Genomic DNA, 23,600 nt, shown 5'->3' on the forward strand with positions numbered 1-23,600 from the left:
GCACATTTTAACAGCTCTTTGCAGAACGTCCAATTTTCCAACGGAGCTGGCGCGAAATCCGATCGACTTCGACCATTGAATTTCTAGCCAACTGGGCTTTTAATTGAAGGAGAAAAATATAATAGCATAGATTTTTTAAAAGTCGTTAGTTTCAGAAATCGTGCAGAATAAACGAATCCAGAATGCGCACGTTCGCATTCTGACCGCATCACTTTCGTGTGGGGGTGTGCATATACCTTATACCTACTCTGATTAGGATTTCGGTGACCTTTACACTTCTAACCGGTTGGAAGTTTTACTATCAGTAAACTACTGTTTGTGACATTCCGTGGAACGATAATTGTCGGCTTGCATTTTACTACTGTTATTTGTGATCGATTTTAAACAGCCAGCTGTATGCGTTTTTGACTCTTGAACCGGCGTCCGCACTATAGTCACAATTATTCACATAGTTCATGGAATAAATAATACCTACATTTTCTGATTATGAAACCAGGTATATTTCTGTGTTGTTTTCCAGGACGTTGGGCAATAACAGCGGAGGTGGAGTTACATGCGAACGGACAAAACACCCAGCCGTGGAGGGCGCAGGTTGGTGAACTTGCTGCGCATCACTCAAGGTTTCATCTGTACAGTAGCCAGTAACAAACACTGGTGAGTAGTACTGTAGCAGGTAAACTGATGAAGCGACAAAGTGTGTAATCATATCCAGCCTGCAGCTAATTGCGTGAATCGGCTGTTAGCGTTGTCGATATCAGCTTGAATGAATATCACCTCGTTCTGCGGTGCTGACCGGCCACTGCAGTTTGATTTCGACGTTCGCCAACACACAGAGTGCGTGTAATATAGTGTATGGATGTTGTTGTGCATTTTCGGCATTTTCTGTTTATTGTGGCGGTTCGAAGGGTTTTCATTTAGTGATGATGTATGAATGATGGTTGACCTAATTAGGCTAACGCTGTGGTACTTCCGGTATTCCTGTTGTGATCGTTTTCGAGGATTGTTTATCATGTCCTGCTGAACGTTATTGGATTATTTTGAGCTTTGACTGTCTTCTTTCGAGGCATCGTATTTCCGCTGTTTTGATTTTAATTTGCTGTTATTTTCCATCGTTTATTGGTGTGAACAACGTGATTTGGTAATTGTTACAAGTACTTTCGAACCGGTGAGTGAAACCTGTCGCCAAAAATTGCTGTTAAGGTTATGTTGATTAACACGAGCACGAATTTGGATTTATTTTGCCGGTTGCGTTTTCAGGCGAATACTATACAGTTATGTATCAGATGATTTCTATCTAGTTCTCTTGATATACTTGGGCTTTCTTATTAATTGGATAATTGATTATTGTTTTCGACGACAATTAAAGTCGTGGATAGCATGCTAAAGGTAGCTGCATAAATGAATGTCTGTTAAACGAAACGTTTCCGAATTCATTATCTCTGCGCTGTGTGTGGCGTTGATTGGGTACTCTGCCGGTTGATGGAAGTTATGAAGTAACCTGTCGCGCGACTGCTCAGGTTCAAGGCAAAAATTAAAATAATTTGCCTTCATTTGTAAGCAAAGCGGTTGGCACTTGTCCAGCTGTCCCCACAAATAACTCGTCTAATGAGTCGCAGCGGATGCCGACAGAAAAAACAATCTGCAACCAGACACTTATGATCAGTACTTTTGCCGACTGTTAATTGAGCAATAAGTGATAACCTCTTTATAAAATAAATGAAAATTGTTTTACTTCCGATAACAACTTAAAATGCCTTCCACAGTGGGCAACTCTTTTTTGCGTCCGGGCGTTATCCCGCACACGACTAACTTTACGTTTCTGTACGCGTGCATCTTTTTAATTATTATATTTTCATGAAATATGGCTGTTTTAAACGAATATTCCAGATACGATAACTGTTGTTAAAGTCTTGGTACAAGTTTTGGGGAAATCTGAATAAAAACCAGAACAATGCCGTGGGCAATATAATGCACACATAAGGACGTTTGACAAAATGGATTTTTTCTGTTTTGATTTTTGTTATGATTTATCCAGCGCGTGCGCCTACTGACCTTATACAGTGCTTTTGTGCCTAATGCTGGTATATACTGTATTGTATTTTGTGCATTCTGTCATTCATGATGCTAGACAGATCCCCACAGGTCTCGTTGCGCTAATACATACTGTCGCTCGGAATAATTGTCATCTTTATGCCGTTGTATGCTGTAATACCTGGCCTGGTGTCTGGTGACATAGTAATCCAATATCCATCCGTGTTTGGAGAGGTGGAAAGTGGTGATAAGGGATTGTCGTCAGGAACACCGTGGCTGCACCGCCGCGCGCATTGTTTAAACAGAAAGCTTTCATCAAAAAAGTTGCGTTTTTAAATGTGCTTGTAGATCTGCCTCACGTGTGTAGTAGCATTTGTATCGATTTTTTGCTTGAAAAGGTGCACATAAGACTAACTTAGAAGACGTTTTTGTTCCAAACGATTTTGTTAACTTTGAGGTGAAACGAAATGCATTTAATACCGGTTTTTATGGCCGAATATTTTTAAACTCTCCTTACTCATTTTTATTGCAAGATTTTTACGTGGGCCGGCGAAGTAATTTTTCAGATGATGCTGTTTAAAACATGCACCGTTGAAAACCTGTTTTGTTATATACTGATGAATATGGGATTTTAAATCAAATCGCGGAGCAGCATTTCTCAAAGGAATCCAAAACTGTGTTAATAGTATTCATATATCTAAAAATATTGCTAATTAATGCAAAAGTCATGTTTTATGTAAAACCTTACAAAACATTAATACATTAATATTATCTGCATTACTAAATTCTGTACTATCTTGCTTGCAGAAATGCGAAGGCGGATATCCGTGTCCAATGAGGAAATTACGGAAATATAACTGATCACATTGCTGATGGGATAACACCAAAATAATCAGCAAATTCCTTCGGCAATTTTTACGTTGTGTGATAAGGATGCGGAATGTGCTTCCGGTAGCGGTTAGGTTCTCATGGATTACAGGTGCGCAGATACGTACTCTTCAACTATTCGCTGTGTACAGTTAAATGCTCATCAATTGATACATCTGTCAGTAAATCCGTAATTTTCATCGTGATTATCGTTCTGCGCGTGATACCGAGACAGACCGGGAGTGACAGTTTTTTATCGCCGGCTGATGTTAGTTCTGGGTCTGGTTAATTGCCGACTCTTGGCTGACCGATTCGCCACCGCGCATCATTCGCACTGCGAATCTGAGATGCTGTGAAAGTGTGCCGCTCGCTGTATCACTTTGTCACAGCAACAATACGGTGAAAATTACGTTTACGGAATAAATAACGCTTATTTTGAAATTTCTGTGGTTGACCTCCTTTTGTTAAGTTTCTTTAAATATACATGTACTGGAGAATAATCTACTATCCTTTAAAGAATTTTAGAACTTTGGAAAATTTTTTTTTGTGGTTCCCTTTTATTTTACTGAGTGCTGCCCGTACGTAGTAAGACGTAATAAGCTCATGCTAGCAAATTTTTTGAAAAACCCCGAAACAGGTTTAAATGATTTCAAAGCTACTGGATTTAGTTAACATTATGTGAAGGTTTATAGTGTGAAATTGTGAATGTGAAAGTAGGACAAATGGGACAATGGGCTGTGCTGCGATTGTATATTAAATTTAATTTGTTTGAATTATAAGTAATCGTTGCTGTTCCAACTTGAACTTGATAACGGCGCACTATGTTTCGCCGGATGTGATCCAAAATTAGTCATTTTGCTTCGAATTTAACTGACTTTGGTTACTCCAACAACAGTCAATCGTGCAATAAATTTTTCAAAGTTAATACGAGCACAACCGAATAATTTATGTACTTCTCCGTTGTTCTTTCCGCATGGCTGACCGCCTTTGGGTGTCACTTTCCTCAATCCCGCTGTTTGTTGTAAAGCACGGCAGCAAACACGCACACGCGTCTGTGTTAAATGAGCAGGGATTTTCACCGACTGAATCGGGAGTCAGGGGCGCACTTGACATTTTCCAGAGGTTTTTTCTTTGCCCACAATAGCTATGTCATTGTTACTTAAGTAGCGGTGTTGTTTGCAAGACGGTGTTGGATGTCGGCGTAAGCCAAGTGTTGACCCAGATTGTTCACTGCTAAAACTGCTAATCGGTTACAATGGACGGGATGACCTGCACGTGGCGATTTTTTGTCGACCGAATGCAGATGCGAAGAGTCAATTGTAATTGCGAACAGTTATAATGATTTCATGGGTTTCGGCTAGCGTCTGTTACATCTGTTTGTTTGCTTGTGTATTATTTTCGATCTTGCCCCTTGTTTTTATTTTGTACAAAACATTATCGAATCCTAATTAGAAAGTGTTGAGGTAGTATATGGGATCTACAACTCTTGGGGGATGTACAATACTCAGTGACTGAATAAATTTTGTTTGTGTCTCATTTTGAGAACAGCTACCCGTAGTTAAGCTTCTTCTATCGTAAATGAGAGCTCATATGTTTATATTTATTTTTACTTTTGCACGGGGCATTACAGTACAGGCATAGCTGCTTCAACTACAATATAGAAAAGTACGCAAACTAAATTAAACTGACCAATTAAATTTTTTTATCACTATAAATTATTTCGGAACGTAACTTTCCGGCCATGACTTTCAGATTTGACCAAACAGATACTGTACTGAGCAATATGTAGCCGCCAGAATAACAGTTAACAGCAAACGCAGTGACACTATAATTATTATATTGCACATCGTGCATGCAGTAATGAAATTCTAATTTTAAAAAATTAGGAATCTACTAAAAAGGAACTTTGTGCTGCGATGGGAAATTAAGAACATCATAGAAACATCGCTGGGTTATCTTTTTGTATAACGGCAGACGGCAGTCACTCTTGCAACCTGAATCTCAGCCTTTTCATGACGCTGCCAAATTTTAATTAACTTTATTAAGCGTGGTGGTAACCCGGAGATGTTTATCACCATTTTAATATTTGCACGCCCATGGTTTATGTGAACACATTATTACGGTATGTAGAAGCATTTGAAGTAGTGAGAAATAAAATAATCAGTGTTTGCAGGTGCTATCTGTATATCGTGCGCTTGCTGACGGTCAGCAACCTGTTTCATTGGATTAGTGCCCATATTGTCCTAACATACCCACCGGCACGCAAATACGCGGTGCGTTAATTAAAGCCAACCGTTTTATCTAACGAAAATTATTCTCTCATATCATTTTTTATTTTATTCTGTTAGCTTCCTAGCTCAAAAATTATTCGTGAGTTCTTTTGTTGTATTGCGTAGCTGGACTACCTGAATAACGTGGACACGCCGGAACCATGCGGCATGCCACGAGGTGAGTGCGTACACACGATGCTTAAATGAATAGATCTGATAAATTGCTGCTCAGTTTTTTATGTAGGGATCAGGCGGTAATAAATGTTCATCAGTACTTCTACTGGTGATTGTTAAAATGTTGGTGAAACAATTTTGAAGGTCTGAGCGCGCCGACGTATCTGGAATCCGGAACCGACATCAACGTCACGTGGTCTTCGGCCTATCCGCACCTGGTAACTTAGTACAACAACAGTAGTTCGTCATTGGGACGACGTCACCAATTTTTTATTCGATTTCTTCCTTTTATTGCTACGAGTATAAAGCCGTTTTTGGCAATTGAATCGCATAGTTAGCAAACACGAAGATTCAGACACCATATTCAGACACCGTCTTCCCTTGATGTTAATAAATTACTGCATCTGCTATACGAAGTATATACAGTTTGGACTTGTGACAGGGCGGATACAGTATTGATCTGCTAGACGCGAATTATGATCGCGTCAGCACCCTAGTTCCTGCGTCTCTCGCCGGTCGGGAGCCGCGCGCAAACTCCGATGTGCTCAAGTGGCAAGTGGCGCCACTCAACGAGATCTCGCGGACGGTCAGTCTGCCAAAGAGTCTCCGCTGCGACAACTGCACCTTGCGCATTGTGCGCCAGGCCCTGCAGTGGAACAACTGGACCAGCGATTCCGACGGCTTCCTCTTCCGCAGCTGTGCCGATGTCACGATTCTTCCGCAAAGTACGTCTGATTCGCAGTCAGTGCAGCTGCAAAACTAGGCTTTTAAGATTTATTATTTTTTTTGAATTTCGCTTCGAAAAATTATAGAACTGCGGTTTGGGGAATATTTCTCGATAAAGAATTATTTTATGCAATCCGCTTGGTGTACATTAGCCAAGCTGCCACATAAGTTTGATTGGCTGTCTGCGGCATCTTCGGGTTTTCTTAATACGTTTTAGGGTATCGTTGTCGCTGATATTCCTTAACACATCTTAGGCGGGAATAATAATTATCATTTGTCCGCTTTGCTAATTGTTTACGACTGTAAATGCGCCAACAATTAAGGAATTATCCGAAATCAGCGGTAAGGCCGGCTCCACGTGTATATATCGTGCAGTCTTTGTCACCCTGGCCAGCGAAGCATAGGCCAGCGAGACGCGGACTTTCACTGGCCGGGCCAGTGGACCGCTGCTACACTGTGCCCACTTGTGCATGACGAAACGATGACCCAACTAGCGCAGAGTGCATAAATGTGTTTTTATCCGTCGCTGAATGTTTTCAATGCTCCTTGCGTTGCAGTTGATGGCACTCTCAAATGCTCTAGTCACGGCAGCTGGACCGGAACTGAATGTCTTTGTGATGACCTTTACACCGGAAATGCCTGCCAGTTTAAAGGTGGGCGCTGACGTGCGTGGGCGGTTGACGCCGGTGTCGGGCCGGCGTTTATGTGCTGTTGAGTGGTTTTTACGATTTGATACGATGCTTTTTATGCTCGTTAATTCCGACCGGAAAAAAATGAAAATTCTTGAATACTGTTTTCGCTGAAAGTGTAAAAATAATTCGTATCTATCACTGCATTAATTCTTAATGACCTCATTAATAATGGCACGTTATACATATTTAAATATCGACTATTTTCTGGTAAAACTGCCCTCTGCATTTTTGAAAGCTTTGTTTTTCTTCTTATCTTAATTTGTAAGTGGTTCATGTTAATAATATTATAATTCACCATTGCATCAACGTATTTACTGGTTTTTATTATGCTGTTTTCCTAATTGTTTTCAACTGCAAGGTCTAAATCAGTAAACAATATAACTGTCTGTTGTAGAAATTTGCAGCCGTGATAGTGACTGCAATTTTCATGGACGCTGCATAAACATCGGCAGCAATACAGCGCCCCAACGGCGCTGCTTCTGCAATTCTGGATGGCAGGGAATACGATGCGCACAAGGTGAGATAGTCAGGAAACAATATTTCATTAGCGTTAATTGTCAGTCCAAGATGTGAACCGATTCCTATTGTCAACAGCGTCAAATATAATACTGTTGCCTATTGCCGCGTGCTGATGGCGCGGCGCGATAGCAGCTATCAGAAAAAGATTTTCAACGTTTCGATAGTGTAGAGTTAGACTGAATAATGCGGTGGTTCGTAGAAACTAGAAAGTTGGGAAGGCTGGGTCTGACGTTGTCTCTCCAGGTTCATCGGTGAGAATACGCGTATTCAATAAGGCCTATTATACGCACTATCCCCTGGCCGATGAACTCCATCTCTACTGGAAGATCGACAAAAGCGCAGCGGAAATGGAAATGGTCGTCCAATCCAAATCGACCTCGTGGGTCGGCATTGGCTGGCGACCAGCAGGTACGTTACGTGTTTTGCCGATATTTACTTCTTTAGCAGTGGCAACTTGCAACCAAGAAAGTGTTTATCCGCAGTTTGGATAGTGTTTTCTCTGTGGATTCTGTGAGCGACTTGAAGTCAGCTGATATAACTGTTAATTAAAGTGAAAGAGTCACGACATAAATGAAGTTGTACTACTTATAGTACTTTGTATTAATGCTTTACGAAAAAAATTCTCTGCCGTATATTTAAATTCTGATACGCGCGCAGGATCTTTTTAAAACCACATCGTAAGATACAGATTGTGGTTTTCAGTTAATCATTTATGACGTGAATTACAACTTGATTGACCTTAATAAGCAGACTATTTAGAACTATTTCCAAAGAAAATTTGTACACCATATTTTTAAATACGGCGTTCGTGAAATCCAATTTGCTAAATAATTACTATAATAACATAAATAACATTCGGTCGCAGTTGAGCGGCATATACTTTTCCGCATGACATTAAACCAAAACAATACAGTTGCTTTTCATGATCAGCAGCACAGTTCAGCACCTATGGGGAAAAAATGTGTAAATGGAGGATTAGTGAAATGTTTGCTAGTATTTCTAAGATAAATCTTTGTTCCCGGCGTAGATATATCAGCCGACTGCAAAGACTTTCCTCGCTTGCCCAACGAGACCTACTGGCCACATGGAGCCGCCGTCCTGAATCACAGCCTGGATTTGGCAGCCCGTTCCCTGGATATCCTGACCTACTCCGACAACAGCGACGCTCTCATCCGCCCCCGACGGCAGGCGGAAGGTACGCTTACAGCAGAGCGTTGCTCACTTCCGGTGGAAAGTGTTGATGAAAGGGTTTGCATAGAGCTGCATCCGATGGACTGCACGGACATGGTGGTGGGGATTGCGCGCAGCAGCTACGGTCAAGTGGGCGACTACTACACACGTGACCGCTCCACCCCGCGACCGGATGGATTCTACGGGGGTATGGAGAGTTTGTCGGCCGGGATTGTCTACGAAGAGGACGGATGGACGACGCTGCGTTTTATACGCACACTGGCCGGTAAGCGTCTGTTTTGTAATTCTTGGTCATGTCCAAAAAACCATTACCGGTACATCTGCTAATATGTTTCGGTTTTCGTATTTCATTCTTCGACATTTGCTATGAAATTTGCTTTCGAGTAATTAATTAATCTTATGCTTTTTGGGACATCTGTAATGACTAAACTGTGGCTTGTATTTGGCTACAGTCTTGTATATAAACGAATACATAAGTAATTTTTACAAAGAAGCAGTTGTTGATAATGGCGACATTTGTTTATTTAAAAGCATATCAATTCCTGAGTCGTGGTTTCGGCGGGCTGATCAGTTTTTTTGTTTAAAATACGAATGTTAGAACGAGACTCTAACACCAATAGATTTTCAAGTTATAACGTGTGTACAAAGTATTCTGTACATCCTTATAACACAAATGAATAGTTACTTTAAAATACGTCATCACATAATTATAACATAATTAGTTAATTTTTTAATCGGTCTTGTTGAGCTTCCGGATGGAATCAGACGGTAAATCGAAAACGACAATCCGCCAAAAGAAAATCAGAATAATAATTAACTGCACACATTCATTCATGACTAAGGTGTTTGCAATGTGCAGTGGGGAATTAGGTTATTTAACGTTAAGTGATTACATAACTCAGCCGCCTTCCGCAAAAACGAATCTGCCGAACAAGCGGCTGACCGCCCGCGGCATGGTTAACAGATTAACGTAAACAGTACAGCAGCATTAGCGGCACACTACCATCGCGAAATTATGTCAGACCGCGCGGCATTTGCACGGCGTGCTCACTTTCCATCGGAAGCATGCAGTTGCAGCGCATCGTTCTCATCTTTGTCATCTTCTTCTCTCCAGCTCTGGAACCCACCGATCATGCCTTTATCCCCGGTCCCATGCACGTAGTCTTCGCCCGTGGTCCGGACGCCAGCAGCCTTAAGAAGAATCCTGCCGCATACGCGCCCACGGGCAGTCCGGCGGATGTGGGCGAATTTTATGCGGCGGATCAGCTGAAGTATCACGGCAGCGGCGGGAATGACCGTGGGTCGACAGTGATTAACTTCTTCGATGAGCACGATAGCAGTAAGGAGCTGGGGACTCCGTGTGTGGGGGAGTGGCGGACGCCGGCCAACTGCCGCGGCAGCGGATGTCGTTATGTGGCACACTGGTCAGTCAACGACAGAATTTTTGCTTACGTACTTAACTAGGGAATTTGCTCCTGCTTGCATACGGAAATTTGCTTTTACACGCGGAAATTTTGTTGAAAGAAACGCATTATTATATTGATTAACGGAGTCTGAAAACATACGCTAACTGCTAGAATAATAATTGTTTAACCACTGCGAATTCGTTTGTAATCCATTCCAGATGCATAAGTAATCATGGCTACTCTTTAACTACTGTATCGTCGAGTATTTCTCAGAGCACGCAGCATTTCAATTGTATCGGATTTTACAGCTTTACCGATAACATTTTGACCATTTTTGAACGAATTACAGTTTTGAGAGTTGAGTTTTTTATGCGGATGTTTAGAGACTGGATAAAAAAATTCCACTGTCTTTATAAAATTTTACGTGAGCAATGGAAGGCAACCTAGATCGCGCTTGCAACCGTTTTAAGGAGAATTTGTACTATGGTCGCAAGATAGAAAACGAGATTTTCGAAATTCTACAGTTGTAATAAGAAGGGTTACATCTATCACTGGGCGGAAGTTTAGTAAAATTACGGTGAAAAGAAAAAAGTTATTCAAGTTTTTTCGTTGCCGACCAGGAGCGATTTGGCGGGCTGGCGTATCTTTCTACACTACTGCCACCTGTGGTCAAAATCAGTGAAAGAAAGATTGCTTCAAGAAGCGCTTCTTTCATTCTGAAAGATGCCTTGGCTTGTGGGTGTTATATACCATGCCAGTTAGCAAGTGTGGTAGGAGCAGACAAGGCTCATGTTTACACAGTGAGGACGCATAGAGCATGACAAAGGCGCTAGACAATGGAAAGATATAGCGCTGTCCCGTGAGTGCACCTGAAAGAGTGGCCAAAGTCCACTCTTCGGTGTGCACACAATCTAGTGTGGCGGCACTGCATGCGCAGAATCGGTAAGACCAAAGGAAAGCGCAGTACAAAAGAAGGTTCTTCGTCCCATCCTGAACAATTTTCGAAAAACAACTTCTAAAATCAATAACAATTCGCAAAGGTTTCAGAAAATTTCTAACTTTGATCAGACTTCAGAAAATCATTTTCAAAAGAATTGTGAAGCGTTTTCGTGGAAAATGTTTATGTACTCTTTAACAAATAAAAAAAAGTAACTTTAGGTGTAAAAAAGTTTGTTTTTTGCAGCACCGGATGGGTTTTTTTGAAAAATCGCTCCACAATACTTTAGTCATTCCATCGGAGCACATTGTTGTGCTTGAATGAAAAATTTAAAAAATCTGCTTGAATTGTTATTGCGTCCGCAAAATAACGACTTTAAATCAGTAACTTTTACACTTTAAAATACCCAAACCGAGTTCAAACTTCTAACTTATGTAGTGAAAATAACATAGTGTTTGGTGAAATGCATAGTTAGCATGCAGCACAAGGACACGCATTTCGCCAGCGAGAACAGTGAAAAGAGGTCGAAATCGGTAGAATCTCTACTTAAGGGGACGAAACGAAAGCGAGAAGATGGGTTATGATAGTTGACGGTGTAATAAGCGGTAACTCTGCCGACGCTATTTTTCACTGCGCTTGCCAAGCATTTGTACTGCAAGAGTTTTGTTTTGTGGTGGAATTATAAAATAATTTATTCGCACATGTCGGCGTTCGGCATGTTAAAAAGGTATTTTTTAAATGAAATCAAATGGAATGTGAAATGAACCATGAAAAAGTGAAATGAATAAAAGGAAGGCACATGAATCTGTTGTTTCGATATTATGGGTATTTCCGCCGACCACAGCCAAGACTCGCGTTCTCTCGTTTTAGGGAATACTTGGAGGAAATTGATTCCATCTATTTTAAAATCCAGTCCCGCTCCAGGGAAAAATGGACCGGCATCGGCTTCTCCAGTGTTCTCGAGCACATGGTCAGTGACACAATATTGTCAAACTGCCAATCAATTTTATTTGCCGAAATTTTAGTGTTCAATATCGCGAATTGCTTAGTGTTTTCAGTAAATTAAGTAAGGGCACAGTTTCACAAATTTATGAAAATACATGGGAAGATAATGGTAAAATTTCGAGTTTACAATAATTATTATTTCAAATACGGACAAATACTAATTACAAGCGAATAATTAAGGCCTTGAAGTTTCTTGTGGGGGAATAAGACAGATTCATAGTTATTATCCTCAGCCCAACTCGGATGTAATCGTGGGATGGGTGGATGACGAGGGAAAGGTGCAGATCACCGACCGGTACGCTGACGGCTACCGCGCCCCGAAGGTGGACAAGAAACAGTACCTGCAAAACATTGCCGGCAGTGCCAACGACGCTTTCGTTACGCTGGAGTTCACCAGGCCACGAAAGGTCAGTAGGCCCTTTTCTTGACTCCCTTCGCCAACTTGATAATAATTAACCGTGAGATCATCCATATCATCTGAATTAATTAATGGAGATTCGGTGGTGTTTGGCAGACCAATGACAGCGACAATTTTGATTTTTGGGAGGATAACTGCGCGTATTTTGAATTTCCCGTCGATGGTGGGCGATTCGATAAGATATCTGGTAAGAATTATGACTGCAGGTATATATACAGGCTGGTGCCAGTATATTTGGCGTAAAACAGGTGCTGGTGCTGTGTTTGATCCATTATTTTTGAAGATAAGAGGTGTAAGCGGTGAAACTTTAATTTCGTCTTTTTCATTAATGTGCCAGTTTAAGTTTGCTTGGCTTTACTTATACTATTTGGTTTGGTTACTTCGCTAAAATTTTTGAATTGTGGAACAGGTGTGATCAGCAAACACCAATATATTCCTTCGGTGTCCAAGACGAAGATCTGCATCCAGTCCTGCAAGACCGTAACAACAACCGCTGCGTCCACAACGACAACGCCCACTTCCGATGCCGGTGAGTCGCAGTCTTCTCTAGGCGTCATTCTTCTCGTGATTTTTCTGGCTGGTCTCTGTATGTCTCCTTCATCTCTGTCTCACACTGTCATGCTCTCTTGATTGCTTACAACCTTCTTGATGGTAATATGTTTCACGGTTTCACTTGCTGTTTGTTGTGAAACCCCTGAAATGAACGCGAATTTGCGTACTTCGGTCTCTGTTTGTCGCATACAACTGAATCTAACAATAAAATCGCAACAACTCACTGTTTTTCACTTGGCTTGGGCTGTTTTGGGGTGCTGGTGCTCTGGTCTGGGCTTTTCTCCTGGTAAGGGGGTTACCCTGGTTATGATTTTCTTTAAATTCTGGTTCTCATTTAAATTTGGTTGGACAGATCAAACCGAGGAAAGCGATGCCTCGGGTGACCTTATGTCGCAAATCCAAATGGGCTCGGTCGAGCCACAACTGCGGACCGGTGAGATCTTCATCCCCGAGGAAGAGGTCACTACCGAGCTTCCTACAACGACGAGTACGAAAAAGACGACCACTACCACCACGAAACGACAAACAACACAGAAGCCCAAACCCAAACCGAAGGTTCCAGTAAAAGCGGCGGGCCGAGCACTACTGCAGCCGGTGCGCCGAGCCACGAATCCAGCGACAAAGGTCACTTCGACGACCTCCACGACGACCACAGCCACGACGCCAACGACAACGACCAGCATGGCCACAGAAGAGAAAGTGGATGATTTGGTGGTGTCGCCGCAGCAGGATTCCATGGATTACATTGATCCAGGGCAGGAGGAACAGAATGCCACCAGTACAACTTTGTCACCAACTGCGGTGCCTACGACAGTGTCAACTACGAATACCGTGATGCCTACAACTGTCAGCTCAACAACAACTGCTCCGACAACAACGACAACTGTGACTTCTACAACGAGCACGACGACAACAGCAACGACACACACAACGACGACGCCCACAACGACGACACCAACAACAACAATATCAACGACCACAACAACGACAATGCTGCCAACAACAACCGCTAAGACGATTCCAGTAACGACGTCGACCGTTGCCACTCCGACAACTACAACGACGGCGTCCACGGCTAAGCCAATAACTACACCAGTGCCATCGACACCCACGACGCTAGTTGTCACTACTACGGAAAGTCTGATGATGGCTGAAGAAAGCGTTGTGCGCCCAGTTATACTGCAGCAGGTGTTCCACGACGACCATAAAGCGGCGCTTTATCCAAATATAAGCGTTGCCGTTTCGGTCAACAATGCGACTACAGTCGCGACAGCGCCCGTAACGAAGAAGCCGGAGGTTGTGACCAGTACCACGACACCGACGATGACAACGATGCCGACTACGACAAAAATATTAACGACGACACCAACGGCAGCATTAAATGTTACCGACAAGCGAACAGTTGCGATCGTTGTCGTCAACACTTCTACGACGCCACTGACTTCCATCATTACGACCGCCCAATCAGCTGCGCCGTTGATGACGACTCCCTTACTAACAACGACATCGCCCAGCTCCGGGTTAACTGCTTTATCGACGTGGAGCAAGACCATCGCGGCGTTATTAAGCGCCTCTACCAAACCCATTGTCAATGCTACATTGACAACAACAAAGCTGTCCACAGTGACCGCTTCGCCCGGTGTGACGAAAGGGTCGGATGTGAAGACGGGGCCGACGGGGTTGGGTATGGCGTTTCTAATAAAAAACGACAGCATTAGAACGCCGGCACCGGTGGCGGTGCTGTCCTCTACGACGACAACAACGGTGGCGACAACGACAGAAAAGCGACCGCCCGTGGGGGAGGGATTTCATTCGGAGTGTCGTGGAGAATGGCGATCGCCGCCCGATTGTGTAAGAATCTATCCAAACAAACAAAATAAAATATTATTAATAAAGTCGCTTAAACGGAATAAATTCTTTAAAAACTTGAATATTCGAATGAATATAAAGTATAAATACTTGCATTAAAAAACGCCAAAAAATAAATTAGGATGTTGTTGGTCTAGCCCACAGAAAAATGTGAGTATCTGGCCATGTGGGAATTCAACGTGTCATCGGGGGAGATCCAATTTTTTGTCCAGTCAGCGCACCCTGATCGCTGGACGGGGATCGGCTTCTCGTCGAATGGAAAGATGGTTAGTCGGCGATCATTCAAATGAAACAGACAGGGCTCAATTTATATGTATGTTTTGTATGATTACTGCAGCCGCAGTCACAAATCATTTATGGCTACCGAACTGGCGATGCGAGCGTTGCTCTGCTGCAAGGCACCGCGGAGGGATACTATCCACCAGTCAATGACACCGACCAGGAGATTCTGCATCCGGTTGGCTGGGTGAAAGATGGTTTATTGGGATTATCTTTCCGCCGAAATAAGACGCTGGATGGTGCATTCTGGGATGACGAAAAACTCTGTCCCTACTTCCTGTTTCCTTATACTGGTTAGTATTTGACATAGTTCGCCCAGCAATCGGTGGAGATATCGTAGCGCATTGTTTTATTATATGCATGCTACTGGAATCGTTTGGCAATAGGCAGTTTTTACGCCTGTCGGGTTATGGATTTGATAAGATTTAGAAGGTCAAGACGTCTGGCCGCACTAAGGCTTTCACAAGTTTTATCACTTACCTAAATTAATCAGAAAATTAAGCTCGTGTATGCTAAAGTTGTGTTCTGTCGGAGCATTAATAAGTCTGAAATCTATCAAATCCCTCAGGCGGTTTTTTTCGCACTGCTTTTTTTCTGTACCTGTGACATCGGTGAATACCGGTATGTAGGTGGATCGGTGGATTCGGCGTCCGGCCGCATCGGGAAGCATATCCAGACGCCGGTGGTGAGCGCCAATCGCATCTGCATGCAGCCCTGCACGTTTTTACCCACGGTTCCAGTAACGCTGGCGCCGTCTACCACCCTGCCCACCACCCAACCGACCACTGTGCAGCCCACCACTACCACCTTGCTGCCGGTCATCGAGGGCACGCCCTGCCGCGCCATATTCTCCTACCCACGTAACTGCAACGGTTCCGATTGCATCTACGTCGCACAATGGTAAGGCTAGCGTCTTTGTGGACACTGGACACATATGTGCTCTTGCTGTGCACGCCATGTTATTGCATTTCAGTAGTAAATTCTGCATTTTAATTAATTAGGGACTATATTCCGGATCGAGATGAGATTAACTTCCTCATACTGTCGAATCGCCTTAATACGTGGACGGGAATTGGTTTCTCCGACACCGGCGAAATGGTGAGTGACCTTTTGACCTTTTTGCCAGCGGAAAAAAAGAATTTTTATTATATCGGTTATGATGTAACACTTGTAACGCAATCTTTAATTTGTAATTTGTAGTGTTGTAACATTTGTGGAATATTTCACTCATATTTGCAGCCGTACTCGGATATGATCGTCGGATGGGTCGGCGGAGAGGGCCGCGCCACTATCACCGATAGGTAAAGATAGTAGAATCACTGGGTACTGATATGAAGGGACTTCTTCTAAACGTAGTTGTGCGTAACTGGATAGTAAGTACGTCCGAGTGAGTGGTAGGGTGTTAGGTTAACGGCAGTTATCGCGGCCCTTATACAAGCCAAAAAGTCTGCTGTGTACATTCATGAGATCTGCGAAAAACAGTGCACGTTCCCCACGAAAAGGTGTATTGTGTGAGATGGCTTGACGAATCAACTGTTTTATTGACAGTATTTTATATAAATTATATTGAGCTTATATTTCTATATAGATGGTCAACCGGCCACACCGAGCCCCAGCGCGATTTGCAACAAGACATTAGCCGGCTGGGCGGGACCGTGCGCTACGGCACGCAGATGATCACTTTCACCCGCAAACGCCTTACCTTGGACGAACGCGACTACCAGTTCAACGACACTAACTGCCCGTACCTCATTTTCCCGGTCTTCGGCGGCACCTACGATGAACTAAGCGAGGTCATTGATAAACACCAAGATACACCCGTGGTCTCCGATCAGCGCATCTGCATTCGCGCCTGCCGCAAACCCTCCAACGCCACCCGCAACAGCCCCTTCAACTTTCTGGACCAGAAAGCCATCTTCCTTGACCCCGGCTTTGTCTCTTCCATCACCATGACATCGAGGGGAATAACCACCTACTCCACGCAGTCGTTTTCTACCGACAGGACTCTGAACTTTCGCCCCATCAATTGGCATACGACCAACTACACGTTGAGGCCTACGGCGCCTCGACGCTCTACCAAACCCAGCCCAGTATCCAATCTGACCTACCGCACGAAAACCGCGGGGATGCTGGACAACGCAACCTTTTCCGGGGGTCCTACGACCACTCCCTCGCCGGAGGAAATGCTCCAGAAGATCCTGGCTGAAGCTGGCCTCTCGGGAGTTTCTGTGGAGGTCGTCAATCCGCCGGTGGCGGTGCCGCCGCCGCCACCGCGAACAACGGTCAGCAGTCCGCCGCTGTTGTTCACCAGCACCGTCCGCAGTCCCAACGGGACCGTCGGGGCAAACCTCGCCGCTCTGGCAACGCTCGTCCTAGACAGCAAACCGGAGAATGTGACCCTGTCCCCGCTAGCCAGCGTCTCTCCGTCATTCACCCCACCCCCCGGAGCGGTCTTATTGTCGGTTACCAGTCAGAATACTCCGGCCTTTTCTTCCCCGTCTAGTCCGCTCGGTACCATCAGCCAACCGACTGTCCCTTCGATCCTGGTGCTCCCGCCCAAGGGCAGTGGCGTGATGCATTCGGAGCCGCGCCAAGATGGACCGGAGATTAAAAGCTCGGACAACACTGTTACCGGCGTGAATTTACAGGGCCGTGCCCCCTCCGAACCTCTGGCCGCGCAGATCGGACCCCTCCCGACCACGCCTGGTTGCGTCAGCGCCGACGATATGTTCAAACAGATTTTACTGAGCATGTCATCCTCCACCCGTCCTGACACGGCTACTAAGCCTAGCCAGCCGCCCACGGGCACCATCTCCGTGACGCGTCCAAGCAATCTTCCACCGGAGTTTGATACTTCTTCATCGGTGGCTATCCCATTCATCCTCCCAGATCCCAGTGCGCCGCCCAAGTACACTCCCTGGACCACCCGGGGCGATGTGTTTATGGGGTCGGCCTCGGAGACTATTGGTGTGCGGGTGACGGCGCCGCCTACCCCGAGGAGCACTACTCGTAGTGCACTGGACAACACCACTCGGATTGCGCAGGCGTTGACTTTTAGTGAGAATGACCAGGGACAGCTGGGAAAAGATCCGCTGTGCGGGGATAACTTTCGCTTCCCGTCCGGCTGCGAGAAAGAGCAGTGTCTGTATATGGCCACATGGCGGCCGGGCAGTAATGTGGACGAAGTGGAGTTCATCATTGAGACCGGGACACCGGATCTGTGGACTGGGATTGGCTTCGGTGATGATCGGCATATGGTCAGTACTTGAAATTTGGCATTGACGGCTTTGGTAACGATGGTGTTGCCGTTTCTTGGTTGTTTCATCCGTCAAGATTTGGCTTTTACGTTATATTTCTGCATTTGCAAGCGCGTGCAAACCCTGTGCCGTGTTATTACAAAGGCATAGTATCAAACACAGCGTTTCGGTTGCGTATTGCAATAATAAGCTGAACTTTAAAGTGCGCATAATGTAGCAGAGTCACTTCATCCAGGGATACCCCTATTTAACCTTCCTCAGAGTTTTTGTATGACGCTGTTGTACGACAGGCCATCGGCCCATCCATATACTTACTCGTAGCATTTTCAGTACTCGTAGTTTAAAAACTTAGTATAGTATTAACAATTTACAAGTACATTAATAATGTTACAAAGCTGAAAAACGTGATTAATGGGCAGGTCGATTCGGACATTATTTATGGGTTCATCCGGTCCACTGGGATACCAAAAATGGTGGATGCCTACGCCAAGGACTATACGGCGCCGGTCAAGGACTTTAGCGACAACATCCGCGTTATCGAAGGCGGTCGACGCGGCAACCGCGCTTTCTTTCACTTTGCCCGCAAACTGGCCACCGGCGACAAGTACGATTACGAGTTCGGCCGCGGTCGCTGTCCCTACTTTAAGTTCCCCATCATGGGTTCCACCTTCTCCGAGAGCATGAGTACCGGGAGTATCGCCAAGCACCGACGAACGCCCATCGTCAGTCCCATGAAGATCTGCATCGCCAGCTGCAATGCCGAGCAACTAGCAGCCTTACGGGAGACGACGACCGTAGCTACCACGACGACCACCGTTCCCACCAGTACGTACCGTGAGAATTACTCTGTCTGTGCTGTTCCTGTGGCATTCATAACGTTAACTTTAAACCGAGGAGTTTTTTTCAGTCAACAAATTGTTCATATAAAACACTAAATTCTAATAAATATAACAGTGAGAATCTAAACAAATTTTATTTGTGCTCAGCAAGAGTACGAGTGTTGTACAAGCAGGCGCCTGTGGACACATTTCACTGGTTGCACTTTCAAGTTACTATGTGATATCATAATCATACGAACACTGAGCCTGTAACCCAAGCGTTTATACGAGGTAGTAATCCCAGTCGTTCGTTAATTCGCTTATTGCACGTTAATTTTTTTGACTATAGCGGCTGCCGCCAATCGCAGCCCCTCCGTAGCAAAAACGGCGGTTTTGGCCGGCACCAAAGCTGCCGGCGCAGACGGCAACTCCAGCTCAGAGAAGGCGCTGGTCTGTGCAGGGGAGTTCCGATATCCCGACGGTTGCTTGGAGGACAAATGCCAGTACGTGGCACAGTGGGAGTATTTGCCGGCCACCGACGAAATTAAGTTCGACATTGTCAGCGCCGATGTTGACAAATGGACTGGCATCGGCTTCAACGATAAGTCACTCATGGTACGTCTACCGTTACCAAAACCGTTACCGTTATTTCTCCGTTGTGACGTGTCAGCTTATGCTTTTGTTGAAAAACAGTGGGACCTAACAAAATCCAATAGGACTGTTACAATATAATTACAAAGTAGAAGGAATTACAAATAACGTAGGCTAAACTTCAGTGAATGTTGTTTTGACGCAGTCTTTGGCCGACATGTTCTACGGGTGGGTGGGCGAGGACGGCAAAGGGATGCTGATCGATGCGAAAGCGCCGGAAGGCCGCCAGCAGCCGGTGCGTGATATGATACAGGATGGGAAGAACCTCACTGCTCGGCGAAACGAGCGCTTCACGCAGCTGACCTTCACCCGCCGGCGACTGACGAAGGACAAGAATGACTTCCAGTTCACCGACGACGCCTGTGCCTACCTGCTGTTCCCGGTGAAGGGCGGCGACTTCAATGCCGACGCCCTCATGATCAGCAAACACGAGGCAGTCGCGCAGATCAGTCAGAAGCGGGTCTGCATCACGTCGCAGTGCGCGGCGCAGATGAGTACACCAGGTGAGTCTCCAGCACGATCCAGTGCTAACAGATATTTTGTTCGCGCTGTCCGTGTTAGAGATATGATCTTATAGCCTCTTGCAAGTTTGATGAAAATACTAACAGCTAACTTTCCTGCTAAAATTGATTCTGCCCGTTTAAAAGTGGAAAACTTTTTTGATTTTTCCCAGAGTATAGCGAATGTATACATACGCTCGGTTGTTTTATACGGTTTGTAACATTACCAAGCATTACCAAGCAAGTAACATTGCCGGTGTAATTACCTTACTTAGCCACTTATTTTGAGCAGAGTAAAACTTTTATCGCTTGTCTGATCGCTTTACAGAAGGTGTTTTTAGAATTTAAACAAAATTTTTGCTATCTCAAACACAGTTTAATGTTCTTTCGAAAGCGTGTTTTCTGGTTCGCAGCTTATGGCGCTCAGTATTAATCGTTACGCTACCTTTTTTGTTGGTAACCGTTATAGAAAAATGGTGTCTTTTTAACAGATGTTGGTAAACCGTCCGAGAAACGAATGCAAAGTGACTTGCCAGCGGGACAAAATTCCAATGCCACGCTTCAACCGACCACCACAACAGAAAGCACTACCATCAGCATACGTAAGTGCGCAGACCAAAATCATTACACTAACAAATCACAGCAGTATGACTTCCGGTGTTGTGATAACTGTCACTAATCACTGTTACTAATCACTGTTACTGCTGATTACAAACATGAACATGGTCGACATAAACCTTTAACTGGAAACGGGACGTTGTTGCAGCGAGTTATCTGCCGTGTGAGGGCACGTGGAAGTATCCGGACAACTGCGCCGAGCCCAACTGCATCTACGTCGCTTCGTGGAATTTCCTGGACGATGCAGACGCCATCCGCTTCGTGGTCAAGGCTAAAGCAGCCGGCTGGACCGGCATCGGCTTCAACGACGACATGGCCATGGTCAGTGCCGCTGCATGTTGTTTGACACTCAGAGTTCCAACCCACTCCACTCACCGAAACCTGTGCAAACCTACGAGCATAAAATTTTAAATTTTTAAAAATGGATTCTGCTGAACAATTTGTAGATCTGTGTATGTAAACAATCATTTTACTGAAAGCAGTATACGTACTGCATTTTGTTAGGAATGCATCTGCAATAAGGCAACTGCAACTGTATGTTCTGATTACAGAAAAACGCGGACGCCGTGATCGGATGGGTAACGTCAAAGAACTCGGTGGTCGTCACTGACCGGCACTGCGTGGACAATCTGGGCGCGCCCATGGATGACGAGCAGGACGTCTTCGATGTTGCCGGTCGTAAAGAGGTAGTTCATCCCCACGGCGCTACCTCAAAATATACACAGAAAAATAATAAAACTGAACCGAAAGTATGAACGGAATTATATTTATTCATATCACATGCAGCGATTTTGTTCTGCGCAGGATGGCTACCAAGTAATTGAATTCACCCGCAAACGCGATACTGCCGACGTCAACGCACAGGACTACATTTTTGGCGATCAGAAGTGCCCGTTCTTTATTTTCCCCGTGGTGGGCGGTGCCTACGACAGCTACGGTGGGATCCAAGCGCACAGTCAGAAAGCCTTGCCCAAGATCAGCTCCGGGCGCATCTGCGTGCGCAGCTGCAGTGTGGACGTGGCGCGCCGCATGGTGGTCACCTTTCGCATCGTCGACCGCAGCTGGACGCCGGAGATGGATTCACGCAGTAGTGCCGGCTTCAAGAAGCTGGAAGCGGAGGTCAGCGCGTCTATGAGGAAACTGCTGGGCAGTACGCCGGGCTTCCGGGGGACGCGGGTATTGAGTATGCGGCCAGGGAGTGTCGTCGTCGACGTGGAGATCGTCATTGATCCCACGGCCAATCAGACTTCAACAGCCGCCGCCAAAACCATGCGGGAGATCCTGGTGAGCACCGTCAAAACACGTCATCAGCTGGGAACATCGTCCTTCACTGTGGATCCCGACAGTCTCACCATTTCTAACGCAGAACGTAAGCGCCGTTGATTTCGTTAGCTGAGTGCTGCTTCACTGGCTTAATGAACTGCTTATCAGCTTTCTGAACATTTAATAAGCTCACACCTACTTAAAAGTGAATCCATGCAGCTAGCTGTTTGTTTTTAGACACTAAAACTAAAAAGTTATTTGTAACCTGTACATCAGTACATAGTAACATCTTTAATTTCATACATTTATGAAATTTGGCAAAATCGTGGAGGTTTCGAAACTACCATAAGACTTGTGCGAGTAGTTTGTTATTGTATAAAGCACACCTACTGGTACGCAGATAAAACACCACCTTTTACACTGCGAAATTAAGTCCGCTAAAGCAAGTGTTCTTGCATACGTTTGTGTTTGGATTTGTTTGTGGTGCTAATTTTATTGTTGGCTGGTGTTGTAGAGCTGTTTATGAACGGTGTTCCGACTGCGTCCTCAGACACCACCACCGTGGCGATGGGCAACAAGGCTCCCGAGTCGGAAGTGCGCACCTATGCCATCATTGGCGGTGTTTGCGGAATCATTGTTATCTTGTTGTTACTGGCTTTCGGCAAAGTGTGGTACGACCGGAAATCTCGCATTCAACGTCACCGAGAACGAACGGTAAGCTACTCCTTTTCTGACGTACAGATAGCGTAGCGAAACGTTTCTCAAATTTCCACATTTGCGACCAAACAGCGGTAGAATCTACAGAACGACGCATGTGCTTTGTGCTAATCAGAATGATTTTCCAGCGCAAACAGAGTCTGGACGCTGCCGCTGCCATGGAAGTCTCCTCCCGCGCCCACTCGCATCCTCATTCTCATAGTCGCCCGGGCTCCCTCCAACCGCGACAGCACTACGGTCTCCCGCAGCCGCCCTACGACCTCGTTCACTCGGAGCCGAAACGGCCGCTGCGGCAATCCAGCGGGATGATCTCGCAGATGAGCGGAAGTCTGCCGCCTCCCGACTACTTCGACCACCAGCCGCGGAAGCCCAGCAAGGGCTCGGTGGGGGTGGTGGGACAGCGGCTCAGCGCCGAGGAGAGCGAACGTACGCTGACCACCTACAGCAGTACGGATTCGCGCAAGGTGAAGAAGGTGCGAGAGGCGGAGGAAGAGGAGGACGAAGACTGGGGCGAGGTGGAGGATCTGCGCGACCAGCGCCCGGCTGATTTCTATTTTATGCCTAGTCAGCGCCGCTGGACGCAGGTTCCCGACAAGTTCAGCACGTGATCGTGCGCATATGATTGTCTTTGATGTACTCGATGACCTTAATGCGCAAATGTTTTGTATATTAAGCGAAATGGCGACGGTCAACAAGGAAATGTTTATGAACATGAGCAGTAACTGCCACACGTTTCCCAAAAGACATACTGATTAACAAATAAAGGATACAAGATTTTTCGCATATTATAAGCAGCCACGTACGGCGGCAGTTCCGGAAAGGGCTTTTTAGCGATGCTGA

General features: G+C 45.2%; 1 protein-coding gene across 2 annotated transcripts; it reads left to right on the plus strand.

Moving 5' to 3' along the window:
* The first annotated feature begins 785 nt into the window (after positions 1-785).
* On the plus strand, positions 786-23,541 carry LOC129589127 (uncharacterized). 2 transcript variants are annotated; one of them, XM_055483671.1, is made up of 32 exons: positions 786-1,165; positions 2,839-3,010; positions 5,072-5,171; positions 5,295-5,346; positions 5,487-5,560; positions 5,785-6,067; positions 6,626-6,721; positions 7,155-7,277; positions 7,523-7,687; positions 8,307-8,474; positions 8,538-8,735; positions 9,585-9,894; positions 11,684-11,783; positions 12,052-12,225; positions 12,333-12,423; positions 12,646-12,765; positions 13,141-14,639; positions 14,795-14,923; positions 14,995-15,229; positions 15,566-15,836; positions 15,938-16,034; positions 16,176-16,237; positions 16,525-18,193; positions 18,613-19,018; positions 19,361-19,626; positions 19,808-20,165; positions 20,654-20,764; positions 20,929-21,101; positions 21,332-21,466; positions 21,585-22,149; positions 22,558-22,757; positions 22,889-23,541. In XM_055483671.1, exons 2-32 carry the CDS (start codon positions 3,000-3,002, stop codon positions 23,366-23,368), a joined length of 8,721 nt encoding a protein of 2,906 aa, XP_055339646.1. In that variant the 5' UTR covers positions 786-1,165; positions 2,839-2,999; the 3' UTR covers positions 23,369-23,541. The 2 variants fall into 2 exon arrangements, with proteins under 2 accessions (XP_055339646.1, XP_055339645.1); XM_055483670.1 differs by having other exon boundaries at positions 8,307-8,735.
* Positions 23,542-23,600: the final 59 nt, after the last annotated feature.

Source organism: Paramacrobiotus metropolitanus, unplaced genomic scaffold (assembly GCF_019649055.1).
Source record: "Paramacrobiotus metropolitanus isolate TYO unplaced genomic scaffold, Prichtersi_v1.0 Parri_scaffold0000033, whole genome shotgun sequence".
NCBI lineage: Eukaryota > Metazoa > Tardigrada > Eutardigrada > Parachela > Macrobiotidae > Paramacrobiotus > Paramacrobiotus metropolitanus.